Genomic DNA, 12,632 nt, shown 5'->3' on the forward strand with positions numbered 1-12,632 from the left:
AACCTGTACCTGAATGCTCATAGAAACTTTATTTCTAATAATTAACTTCTGGAACAACCCAGATATCCTTCAATGAATGCACAGTTGAACAAATCTTGTTATATTCAAACAAAGGAATACTACTCAGCAATAAAAAGGAATGAAGTATTAATACATGGAACAACTTGGATAGATCTCAAAGGCATTATGCTCGGTTAAAAAAAAGTGAAGCTCAAAAGGTCACAACTATGTGATTCCCTTTATAGAATATTTTTGAAATGATAAAATTATAGAGATGGAAAATAGCTCAATGCCTGGTGCCAGGAAACAGGAGCAGGATGGAGGTAGCACAAAAGGAGTTCTTTTGTGGTGAGGAAAGGTTTTTTATGTTGATTGTGATATCATTACACAAGTCTGTATATGGAATAAAATTGCACAGATGTGTACGCACATATGAACACATATACACACACAAATGCAGGTTGAAAAAATCATTAAAACTAAATAGGTGCTATAGACTAGTTCATGGCAACATACCAACATCAGTTTCCTTGTTTTGAGATTGTACCACAGCTATTGTTTTTAAAGATTCATTTATTTATCTTAGAGACAGAGAGAGAGAGCATGAGCAGGGGGAGGAGTAAAGAGAGAATCTCAGGCAGACTCTGCATGACTGTGGAGCCAGATGCCATTCTCCATCCCACCACCCTAAGATCACAGACCTAAGCTAAAATCAGGAGTCAGATGCTTAACTGAGCCACCAGGCACCCTGTATTAGAGCTGTTTGAAATGTCATCATCTAGTGACATTGGTGAGTGAAAGGTACCCAGGACTCTACAATTTTTGTAGCATCTTAGGAGTCTATATTGATTTCAAAATAAAAAAAAATTTAAGAAAATCACTATAGCACAATTATCAAACACTATTAAATATTTAAAAATAGAAATATCCCTCGCACAACTGGCCTTTAAAGCAACCTTCTTTTCAGAGGCTTACTTCTAAACATCTTCAGTTTGAAGTAATGATTTTTTTATTTTAATTCACACATGCAGTTGTGTCAATTCCACAAATATGGGTCTGTGAACATGAAAGCTTAAACTTTCATCTGCCACACTCCATTTTCTTCTTCAGATGCCCTTTATTTGACCAGGAGGGATGTCATTTCCCGAGATACTGAGAGAACCACTTTTAACTTGAACAACATTGTTCTTTGGGGTTATTAAGGCTGTTCAATTTTCTCTGTTGGTTGCTACCCTGAGTTGGAGACTCTTCTAAAATGTCAGACTGAGAAAACTATACTGGTTCCAACACAATTAAAAAAAAAAAAAAAAAAAAAAAGCTTTGGAATTAACGCAATCAATAATTACCTTTGAAAACAAATTTAAAAAGTAACAATTAAATGCTAAGATTACAAAACTCTTTCTTTCTTTCTTTCTTTCTTTCTTTCTTTCTTTCTTTCTTTCTTTCTTTGAATATCAATGTTGCCAAGAAATTGAGAAGCACAATAGAGAGTTCAATTCAAAAGCACTTATTGAGTGCCTGAATCCTAATCACAAAGCCTTATAAGGATGTGCATGTTTTGCAGAGCAGCGCAGGTTATAATGACAACAGAGGCCACACTGCCTAAGAGATCCCTAGTATTGACACATGCTCCAGATTTACACTGGCATACTGAGTGAGAAGAAGCAAAGCACTGCAGAATACCAATAAGGAGAAAACCAAAAATCTAACAGTGTCAAAGGAAGAATTTGCTTAGCCAGGTTGGCTGAAAGTAGAGTTGGTCTCTGGAGAATGCATCAGAGTCAGGATTAGAAGTCACAAGGCTAAAAAAAAAAAGTCACAAGGCTCTGGATAACAAAATCCTCTGGACACAAGTTTGTAGGCCTCCTACCATGTCAAATACGTAAAATGCTTAAGAATTTGAAATTCCACACAAATTCTGTATGGAGAATTTTATTTTCTCTATTTTCTGCAAATGACTTGGAATACAAGTGGATAAAAGAAAATTTTAAGATAATATTGCTCACTTATGGATAAAATTTGGCATTTTCACAAAATAGCCTATCTGGAGGAGATGATGCTGTGACACAAATGTGTGCTTAAGGTTAAAGTCACTAGATTCTTTAATTTTGTTCTCATGTTTTTTGTATTGTTTTGTTGTTGAAAAATAAGGTTTTTTATTTAAATTCAATTTGCCAACATATGGTACATCATTAGTTTTAGCTCTAGTTTTCAATGATTGATCAGTTGCGTATAATACCTAGTGCTCATCACGTCATGTGCCCTTCTTAATGATCATCACCCAGTTACCCAATCCAGTCAAGAAATGAGCAGAAGACATGAACAGACATTCCTCCAAAGAAGACATACGGATGGCTAACGTACACACGAAAAAAATCCTCCAAATCACTTGTCATCAGGGAAATAAGTTTTAAAATTAAAGGATACTAAACCATTCCTAAATATCTTTATAAAATAAGACCAATTATATTTTACTTCACTTTTTGATTTACAGTACTTCAAATGCTTTCTATTGTTGATCATGTTAATTCTATTTTGTTAAAGCCAAAATTAAACTATAAGGAAAAGTAAAAAATCAAAAGGTTACTACTTTGAATGCATAAAAGCTAAGGTGATAAATGGATAGATAGAAGGATGGGTGGATATGTGAAAAAACAAGTATAGGAAAATGTTAATGGAATTAGATAATCCATTTAATATCTAAGAGTAAGGATATAGGTGTACATTAAAACAGTTTTTCAACTTTTCTGTATGTTTGAAAACTTCTAAAAAATTTGGGAAAAAATGCAAAAAAAAAAATATCAAAAGAACAACGAGGATTTTCAGTGCCTAAATAAATAAATAGCTTCATTTTCCGAAACAATGTATTAAGTGCTTTATCAGTACATATCATAAAAGTAAGACAATGTTACAAAAACAAAGCCTTGCATTAAAACCCTCAAATGTGTAGAAAGACAAATATCATATGATTTCACTCATATGTGGAATTTAAAGAACAAAACAAATGAATAAACAAACAAAAAGCAGAGTCAGATCTATAAATACAGAGAACAAACTGATGGTTGCCAGAAGGATGGGGGTGATGGGCAAAGGGAAGTGAAGGGAAGTGGGAGATAGCAGGTTCCAGTTATCGAATGAATAAGCCACAGGGATGAAAGGTATGGCATAGGGAATATAGTCAGTGGTATTGTGATAATGCTGTATGGTGACAGATGGTAGCTACACTAATGGTGAGTAACGCATAAGGTGTAGAGAAGCTGAATCTCTATGTTTTATACCCGAAACTAATGTAAATTGTGTGAACTAATGTAAATTGTGTGTCAACTATACTCAAATTAAACTAACAACAAAATTCAAATATGGTTTCTAGGGACACCTAGGTGGCTGAGTGGTTGAGCATCTGCCTTCAGCTCAGGGTGTGACCCCGGGGTCCTGCCATCGAGTCCCACATCAGGCTCCCGGCAGGGAACCTGCTTCTCCCATTGCCTATGTCTCTGCCTTTCTCTCTGAGTCTCTCATGAATAAATACATAAAGTCTTAAAAAAATATGAAAACCAAAAAACAAATGCAGTTTCTGTGTAAAGAATAAAATAAATGACAGATTAGCTCTAGTAGTAGAAAGTACCTACTTTTATGTTGACGTATGCTTTGTCAGGATCTACACGTTCTCGACATGTAAATGCCACCCGTGGGCCCAGGTCTCTGATAAGATTGTAACTCTCCAACAGATCCAAATTCTACAAGTTAGGCTTCCTCTCAGATCTGGAACACGAGAAGAGCAACATAAGTTTACTTGAGTAAAACACCAAAATGATGTGGAACCAATCAGATAAATATGATAGTAATTTTGTGTCTAGTCATAGAAAGAGCTTTCTGTATTTTTTCTCTGCTGTTGGTTTACGCTGTTTTAGATAATCTTTCCTCTAAGTCAAATTAGAATTCTCAATGAGTCCGAAAAAGATTTTATTGGCTTAGAATTGATTAAGTCAAAAGCACCTCAGCTTTTCTTATTCAAGGCAAATGCCACTTCAGTGTTGGTTGATTAGTAGCTCTTCTGAAGTACTGCAAGGATTTCTCCTTCCATTCAACCCTGGATCCATTTTGAACAAAGTTCCCAGAACTGCAAAGCTTCAAATGCCTGAAGACATTGCCTTGGCAGTTCCATTGCTTCTAAGCAGGTCTGGATCTTAGAAATGCCAGACAAGTTGATATTGATCCTTTTTAAAAAGTTACCTACAAAGGAAGTAGATCTGCCAGCCTCCTTTAGAAACAGGGTCAAATAACCAGTTGGAAAATTTTCGAAAGGTGTCACATTAAACTTTAATCATATCTACATTTTTATGGAGCTTTTAACTTTGCAAATTGCTTTCACATGCATTATCTCATTTCACGTTCTAGTGCAATGAAACAGTGTCCAGGTTTTAGGGCTGAATTATAATGACACAGATATCAAAATGTTGACGGGGACATTTCACAAAAATTGATTATTACAATGTCGACCAAGTATTTGACAGGAACTGCCTGGCTTCAAGATAGAATATTATAAAAGGTTAAGATTTGGGGCACCTAGGTGGCTCAGTAGTTGAGTGTCTGCCTTTGGCTCAGGTCACAATCCTGGTGTCCTGGGATCCAATCCTCCTTCAGCCTCCTGACAGGGAGCCTGCTTCTCCCTTTGCCCATGTCTCTGCTTCTCTCTGTGTCTCTCATAAATACATAAATAAAATCTTTCATTTAAAAAAAAGGGTTAAAAAATAAAATTAAAAAAGGGTTAAGATTCTAATAGCATGTTGGATCCTCTGCTGGTGTTTCTTGGAGCTATTTCTCCTTTTTCTCTCTCTTTCAATGAGAAAATGAGTTACATCTTTTATTTTTCTCCCTCCCACCCTTCTTATTTCTGATTTTCTTTGTCCTTTCCATCAATCGGCAGGTCAGCCCGACCCCGGGATGCATCCGAGCTCTCATGAAGATGCTGTACTGCCCGTACTGCCGAGGACTTCCCTCGGTGAGACCTTGCAACAACTACTGCCTCAACGTCATGAAGGGCTGCCTGGCCAACCAAGCTGATCTGGACACCGAATGGAATCTGTTCATAGGTAAGGGGCGTTGCCACGGAGCGAGACGTGGGTTACCGTGATGTAGGTATCAATGTAGGTATCAAACGGAGCTGCGGGCCTGATGGACAAGCTACGAGGTAGTGATCGCTTTCAGAGACAAAGGGGATTAAGTACGAAACCAGAAAGCAGCTTTGAGCAAATTATAGACATTATTTTGCATTTTTTCCTCCTTTTCTAAATCCAAGAAAGAAATCAATAAAATCCTGGTGTGTCAGGAAGGATAGTCCTCTTAACGATTGTACAGGCCAGCGGTATTGAATTTGCTGATCCTGTGACAAAGGGAGAAGTGCTCCTGTTGGGTTTCTGTGAGCTCCTGTGCAAGGGGACAAGTTAAGAGGGAAAAAAAAAAATCTCATTAAAAACAAATCCACAGCACCGGCTCTTATTCATATTTTCTCAATGTAGTCACAGATATTAGTAAACAACTCCTTCCTTAAAAGTCCAGAGTGAAACTAGCTCCATAGTTTTGCTAAAATCTGCAAATTTCCCTCCTCATTCTATGGAGACAGGCATGGAACAGCCTTCCTGTCTTTATAAGGTAGGAGGAGAGAAAGTGGGGAAGACCTGGGGAAGGTCTGGGAGTCATGGCTCTCTCGTGTCTGGAGTTGCAGAAATCACTCTGGGGAGTTGCACTGCCAAAAGATATTTCCCAAATTGCTATCCAAGGATAAAAGGACAAATTTTACAGGCAGGCTTCTCCCAGGAAAATACACAGGCCTTGAAAGAGTAAATGTGTTTTCTCCCCCTCTGTCAAATGGCCTTCAAATAAAAGTACTTTCAATTGCATTTACTGCAATTGCGTGGTGACAGGCAGGGTGGTGCACATCACAGCAGCGTCCGTCAGCTTCACAGGGCCCAGCATCAATTTATGCAAACCTAGAAACCAGAAGGCACGCCGAACGTCTTCTGACATCTAAGATTCGAGTAGGCTAGGAAAAAGATCTAAGATGTGTTGGAACGGAGAGAAACCTGAGCCCCCTGTACAAAGATGTGCTTAGGTGACAAGCCTTCAGCTTTGGCGGTGTCACCCACTGACTAACATGCTATTATGCTTAGGAATGCCAGAGAAAATGGTTTTGAAGTTTTTTTTTTTAAAAAAAAGATGTGAGAGTGGGTAGATTCAAATGGAACTCATCTAACAAAACCCCAGAAATCATTTCAGAGAGAACAAATTGAAATGCTGTTCTCTCTCCCTTTAGTGGGAGTATAAAATCTGTTTGCATGATCTTGGGTTACTTTATATGAAAAATGAGGAAGTGTTTAAAAGTTAATCATTAAGGTACCCTTCTGACTCGAACATGGTATGATTCTTTGCTAAGATTTTGGACGGGAGTGTGAATTAAAAAAAAAAAGAATAACTTGATCTTCTAGAATATAAATTTAGATTAATTTTGACAAAGACAGTCTATCCAAATAATGCTAATTGAAAAGCACTCTCATCAAGAGTCTAAAAATATTTGCATATTTTAAAACCAGATTAAACCTCATAGCATCCCACTTTGAGTCATATAGATTATTCATATTTTCTGGTTGAAAGTACCCTAATGTATAGCACAGTTTAATTGTCTTCACTCAGCCTGCACCTTATTGATGAACGTGGGCATGTGGATTTTGTTACTTTAGAGCAGGACATGATTAAGAATGAGAAGATAGTCTTTTAACTTATACGAGCAATGGTGACTTCCTTATTAGCTTTTTGTCCTCAGGGCTGGTTGACTATTTTAACATAAAACAGATCTTTATACTTTCAATCAATTGGGTCTCCTGGATGCCAATTAGATGTCAAATTGAATGTCTGGAAAACCATTTGGTTTAAAAAATGAAACTTGAACCCACCATGTGTTGGATGTACTTTAATGAAAAAGGAAGCTGGTGTTTAGTACTACATTAATATATCTCATATCCTATCTCATTTTTTTTATTAATCTTAGATACCAGTGAGAAAAATCCTTCTTCTTTCTTCCTTCTGGTTCTGCTAGGGCATCAAAAATTGACCACCAAAATAGACCTTTGGAGCAAAATATGTTCTTGCAAGTCCTTGTGCCCAATGTGAATTGTTGGTTCACAAATTTATTACTTAAATCAGTCAAATGTGCACACTCTCTTTTCCACACATATGCATCCAAGATGACCGTGTTACAGGGATCATGAGTGCAGCAATGAAGACCAGTGAACCAGTAACCCAACTAATGATATGTAAAGCCCTTTCACTGGTTGGCATCTGTAGCCCATCTCTCTTGGGCTTCTACCATCTTTTCATCAATCCCCTTCCCTCTTGTTGCCATCAATTCCATGTGCCATCTCTGCTAATTTCATGGCTCAGTTTATACATTTTTAGGGTGGTTTTTTTTTAATGTACTCATTTGAAATGTTAACAGTGGCATGAAATCAACAATCAAAAAAACCAGGATCGAACTGGTGGCACGTTCTCATGATCTTTACTATGCCACAGATTAATTGCAAGTGAGTTGCAATTATTTTGAATTCAGTTGTTGTTGGATTTGTCAAAAAGAAAGGTAATTCACAGACAAAATGTAATGTTTGAAGAGTTCAGCTAAAAACCCCAGTGGTGTGGTATTCCATTCACTTCTGAAGTTCTTTAGTTTGTTACTTTTCATTTCTTTGAAATCCTAGAAAACAATCAGGAATCTACTCAAGATACATTTTTTCATAGTTTTCCTGTCAGAGCTTAATTCTGTGCCCTGCACAGAGTGGTTATTCAAAAGATTTTTAACGGCTAACTATTGTAGAACAAAGAGCTTTAGATAAAGAGCTTTTTTTTTTTTTAAGAGTTGCTGACAACTTTGAAGAAGATGCTGCTAGACCCATTTTAGAGAACATGAAAGTCTCTGTTCATCTCTGCCAGAACTGTTGGCTGCTTTCTAGAAGCATATGGGATTCCCCAGGAATGAGCCCAGCCCAGCCTCAACTTGTGGCATCTAAGTGCATGGATGTGCTGGGCCATATCCCTAAGCTAGGCAGGACATGGGGGACACAAGAGTGGGGTAGAGTCTGCTCTCACTACTAGGCACTAATGCAGCAAGAGAAAAATGTAATTTGAGGCATTGACAGGCACTGCTTCACCGCTCACCCCAGGTGTTGCTGTAAATTCATACTCAGCTTTTTCCAACCTAGCCTTTGAATGTTGCCTGAATGCAAAAGTGTTTTCTCAGAAAATGTTTATGTAAATTAAAATTTCCTAAAGGGAAACAGTTTGTGGGCAGAATTCGTTTTCAGTAATATCCTGCGGTTATTTTGAGTGTTTGGCATTGATACCAACACTCCACAGATAAGAGCTGTTCTATTTGACAAGGAGCCATGGTGCAGATTACACCTAGCTCATGAGCACAAAAGTTAAGGCTGAAATTACATTCGTGCAGCTGCAATAAATCTTGAGTCTACTTTAAAATCTAGGATGTGTGGGGTAGGCTCCTTCAAACATCTGGTACCTTCTGAGACTTTATAGACTGTGAGAACCAGAGAGAAAAGGATATAGAGAGGGAAATGCTGATGAGGTCAAAGGCAAGAATGGTTTGTTCTGTAATATATTTTATCACTAAAATATTAGAGGATGTTTACTAAAGCAAGTGTAAGGTAAACATCGCTATGGTTCCATAAAAGTGAGACCTGAAGATGTGTCCTGACATTGTAGCTGAATATTTTAGATAAGACTCTAATAATCCTAACCTATTAATTCAACTCACTGGAGTAAGAATTTTTTTCCCCTAGGGTAAAAAATGTATGTGTCTAGCTTACTAAATTGAGTACATTTTTTACCCTAGGGGAACTTAATATAGTTAAATTAGTTATAATCAACTGTGATAAAGTATTAGGAAAATAGAAGCATAGGATGCTAAGTATCTGCAGAGCAGGGGGACTTAAGCTAGACTAGAATGTTAGGGAAGCCCTGCCTTGGTAGATACATAATAGCAAGTAATACTGTATTGAATTAGCGTTGTCAGACATAATTGATGTTGGATAGCCATAACATGTAGAATTGCTGTGATACTGTAGAGGCCCCAAATATTCACAAGTTCCCTGTAACTATTTCATTGGGCCTACTGTCAGTAATTCCTAAATATTTATTTGATTTGTTTTTTTAAATGTTTTATGAACAAGTCTCACCACTACCACTGTCACTGACTAAAGAAGATTTAGAGAATTTGTGTTAATTTTTGCCAAGAAAGGGTTCAGTTTCCTGATCTATAGATGTCCTTCAATAGAAAGAGAAGGAAAAGGAGGAAGGAAGGAAGGAAGGAAGGAAAGAGGGAGGGAGGGAAGGAAGGAAGGAAGGAAGGAAGGAAGGAAGAGAGGATAGGCCAAAAAAAAAAAAAAAGAAAGCCAGCAAAGCAGCTTGTATTTTTAGTTTAGGCCTTAGGCACTCATTGTCCAGACAAACCAGTAGTATCACACTTTCTGGACTTCCTTCCTCCTTTCAAACTAGCCAGTTATTAAGTCTAAGACAGCCCAAAGACAGCAAATTGGCATGAGACCATCAAACATGAAGTCCCAGGTGGGCACTACACCTGTGCCTGGCCAAAATCCCCCTGCTCTGGGTATTATCCATTCATCTTCTGAGATTAATTAATACAACACATGTTTACCAAGTGTCTGGTGTGGCTTTGTTCTGATTTCAGCATGAAGCTAGAGCAGACGAGGGCCTGCTTGCTGAGAATAGAGCTCCCTGGATGTTTGCTGATGGAATAAATGAAATAACTAGACAGAGAAATGGAAGGGAATGTAGTAAGAGGCTGCTCTATTTTACTTTGTAAGTCTACTCTTTTAATGGAAGTATGACTAATTCAGTAATTTAAAAAACACATATCCCTGTTGTTAATGGACTCGTGAGTGCAGGGATGGCAGAAACAAATCAGATAATGAAGCTGGTTCCTTCATTATGACAGCTGCTATCAAGTTGTAAATTAGAGCCAGCCACAAGGAAACTGTGGTAGGTCAGTCAAATGACTAGGACTGTGTAATAAATGGCCACTTTAGGGCACAAATTATTTTCTTAGGACCTGAAAGAGTTGTTTGTCCTCAAAGTATTTAGTATATTCAGAACTTTGTGTTTGGGGAAAATGTTGCTAGGTAAACATTTAATGTTTCTAATAAATAAACTTGAGTTTTCTTTTTGCAAAATACCCAGGACCATGTGAAGTTGCATTTCAGTAGGTTATAAAATCAACACAAAGAACCATCTCAAACTTTTGTATAAGATTCTCCTCTCTCAAAGACTTTCTTAAGCATGAAATTATATAATACAAATCTGATAAATTTTTTAGGTACAAAGAATTCCATAGCAAATACGATAGGACTCTAGCTGATAGATCCTGAAATGCCATGTTTTAAAAAACTCTAGACCCAAAACACAGAAAATCATTTCCTCTCAACCCAAGGAAAAAAACTTTAAAAAATCATATTTAGCAAAAAGTTTCAAGGTTTTTTGGTCTCTACTTTGTAAAAGACAAGAGCCTATTCACTAATGCAGTCTAGAAACACAACTCTTAAACTGAGAAGCAAAAGCCAAAGCAATTATTGTAGAATCTGATCTCACTGTTAGCTACAGAACTTGCTTTTGCCCTTGTGCATTCCTGAAAGTAGCAAAAGAAAATTTTTTAAACAACAACAACACTTTATTTTCTATCCGTTGAAATCTAACCCCACCCTATTCCCTGCCTTCCTTTTATACTTATTGATTCAGTATTTCTCATTTCTCATGGACATTTATCATATGCTGTGTTCTCTCTAACGCTGGCAAAATCCACAAGCAGTACCAACTACTCAGTGAGAGAAAAAAAAAGGCAAGAAAGAAAACAGTTGGCTGGTACCCAGCAGCCTTTCACAAGCTACATTTGCTATCAATTTCCGACGTTTAGAAAATGGTTTACTTCTGAACTCTGCATATGTGAAAGTATTTTTATGTGGTGCAGTCGGGTTAATGCCTTAAGGGTGGTATAATGTCAGAGGCTGCTCAGCAAACAGAGGCAGGAGTTTCCTCACCTCTGAACGCTTACTAATGTTCATCTGCAGGCAACAGCTCAAGGGGTTCATGGGCCTGCAATTTCTGTTCTGCATCCGGCAGATTTTCCCATGGATCAAAGCAAGCAAAGCACATCATTCTTAAAATGATTTGGTGCAATTGACATTTAGTCATTCAAAGATGCACGTGTATTTCCTTTGCCCCCAGTGCCAACTCTTGCATGAACATCTATTCCAGTTCCCATGCACTCAACGCCATACGGTTTATAATTACTGATGACTGAAAATATGATATTCTGAACTAGACTTTCAAGTTGGAATCCATGGTGAGATCTAATATGACACCAACTCATGGCCTGGAACAAGGCATACCTATTTTTCAAGTACAACATTCTTCAGGATGCAAGATGTTCCATTTATAAGAGGGTACTTCACTGAAATACCTCTTATGCCTTAGTAAGCTCTCCAATTTCTATGAAAACCAGCAACAGAAGGATTTAGATTACCAAGAGAAAGCAGACCATATCACAAATGATGAGAATTGCCTTTGTATTGGGGATTTTTCTTCTAATTCACACTTCAGTTTCAGGGTTTTCTATAGGTAAATGGTTTAATTTGATAATTATATCCAAAGGACCTTGTTTTAAATGACTGACATCTGATTTTAATAAATTGTGATAGTTTTCACTATTATGTCTCAACTTTAAGCTAAAACACAGAATGCCTGGCTTTTGGGCATGCCGAGAGAAAATATTTGATGATTCTTTAGAATGGAATTAAATGAATTCCAAAGGGCCCAGAAACCCAGGCAAAATTTAAGCACTATGAACATTAGTCTGATGACTTTCTTAGCAGTTTCAATTCTAGGAAATAGAGTAACATGAGGTAGAAGACATTGTTGTGTTATAGAAATCAGGAAAGAAGAAATAGAAATATAACTACCTAAGTGAATTGTTAAAGAAAGCATTAAACTATGTGGCTATTCACAAATAGTAAACTCATAGAAAGTCCCAGGGCTACCATAATCAAAAAGTCCTTCATGCGTGAACTGATTTAATAGAATAAATGAGAGGGTTACTTCCTGAGGTACTTAGATTACTGCAAAAGTCCTGATTACCAACTGAAATGAAAATCTTTATTTTAACCCAAATAATAAATCCTGTGTGATGTTGCAATGCTCTACTAAAATATCTTATTAATAGTAGTGTTAATGAGGATACTTAAATTCCTTTTCCTGTAAATGTAACATTTACTTTTATGTATATGTGTATAATTAAAGATAGGTAGCTAGGTAGATAGGTAGGTAGATAGATAGATAGATAGATAGATAGATAGATAGATAGATCTTCCAATGCTGAAAGCTCCTTTAATTCATGATTGTATCAGCAGTAGAACTGCTGATCATCTCTTTATGTTTGAGTCATTTTTGAAATTAGTTTTAATTTTCCTCAGGCTTGTTTCTTTAACAATAATAGAAAGTTTTAGAATCTTATTATCTTCATCTTGTTGTCTTCGTGGCTTGTTTATTATGAACAACCC

The 12,632-nt window shown here is 37.0% G+C and overlaps 1 protein-coding gene across 4 annotated transcripts in view; it reads left to right on the forward strand.

Moving 5' to 3' along the window:
• GPC6 (glypican 6) overlaps positions 1-12,632 on the forward strand; it is a 1,081,176-nt gene that overhangs the window by 733,258 nt on the left and 335,286 nt on the right. For all 4 annotated transcript variants that reach the window (XR_012002024.1, XR_012002025.1, XM_072760856.1 and 1 more), the window contains exon 4: positions 4,928-5,093. Coding sequence is in view for 2 of the 4 variants with exons in the window: in XM_072760856.1 (XP_072616957.1) it covers positions 4,928-5,093 (166 nt within the window). In the remaining 2 variants the exon portion in view is untranslated. The remainder of the gene's footprint in view (positions 1-4,927; positions 5,094-12,632) is intronic.

This window comes from Vulpes vulpes, chromosome 6 (assembly GCF_048418805.1).
Source record: "Vulpes vulpes isolate BD-2025 chromosome 6, VulVul3, whole genome shotgun sequence".
Classification (NCBI taxonomy): domain Eukaryota; kingdom Metazoa; phylum Chordata; class Mammalia; order Carnivora; family Canidae; genus Vulpes; species Vulpes vulpes.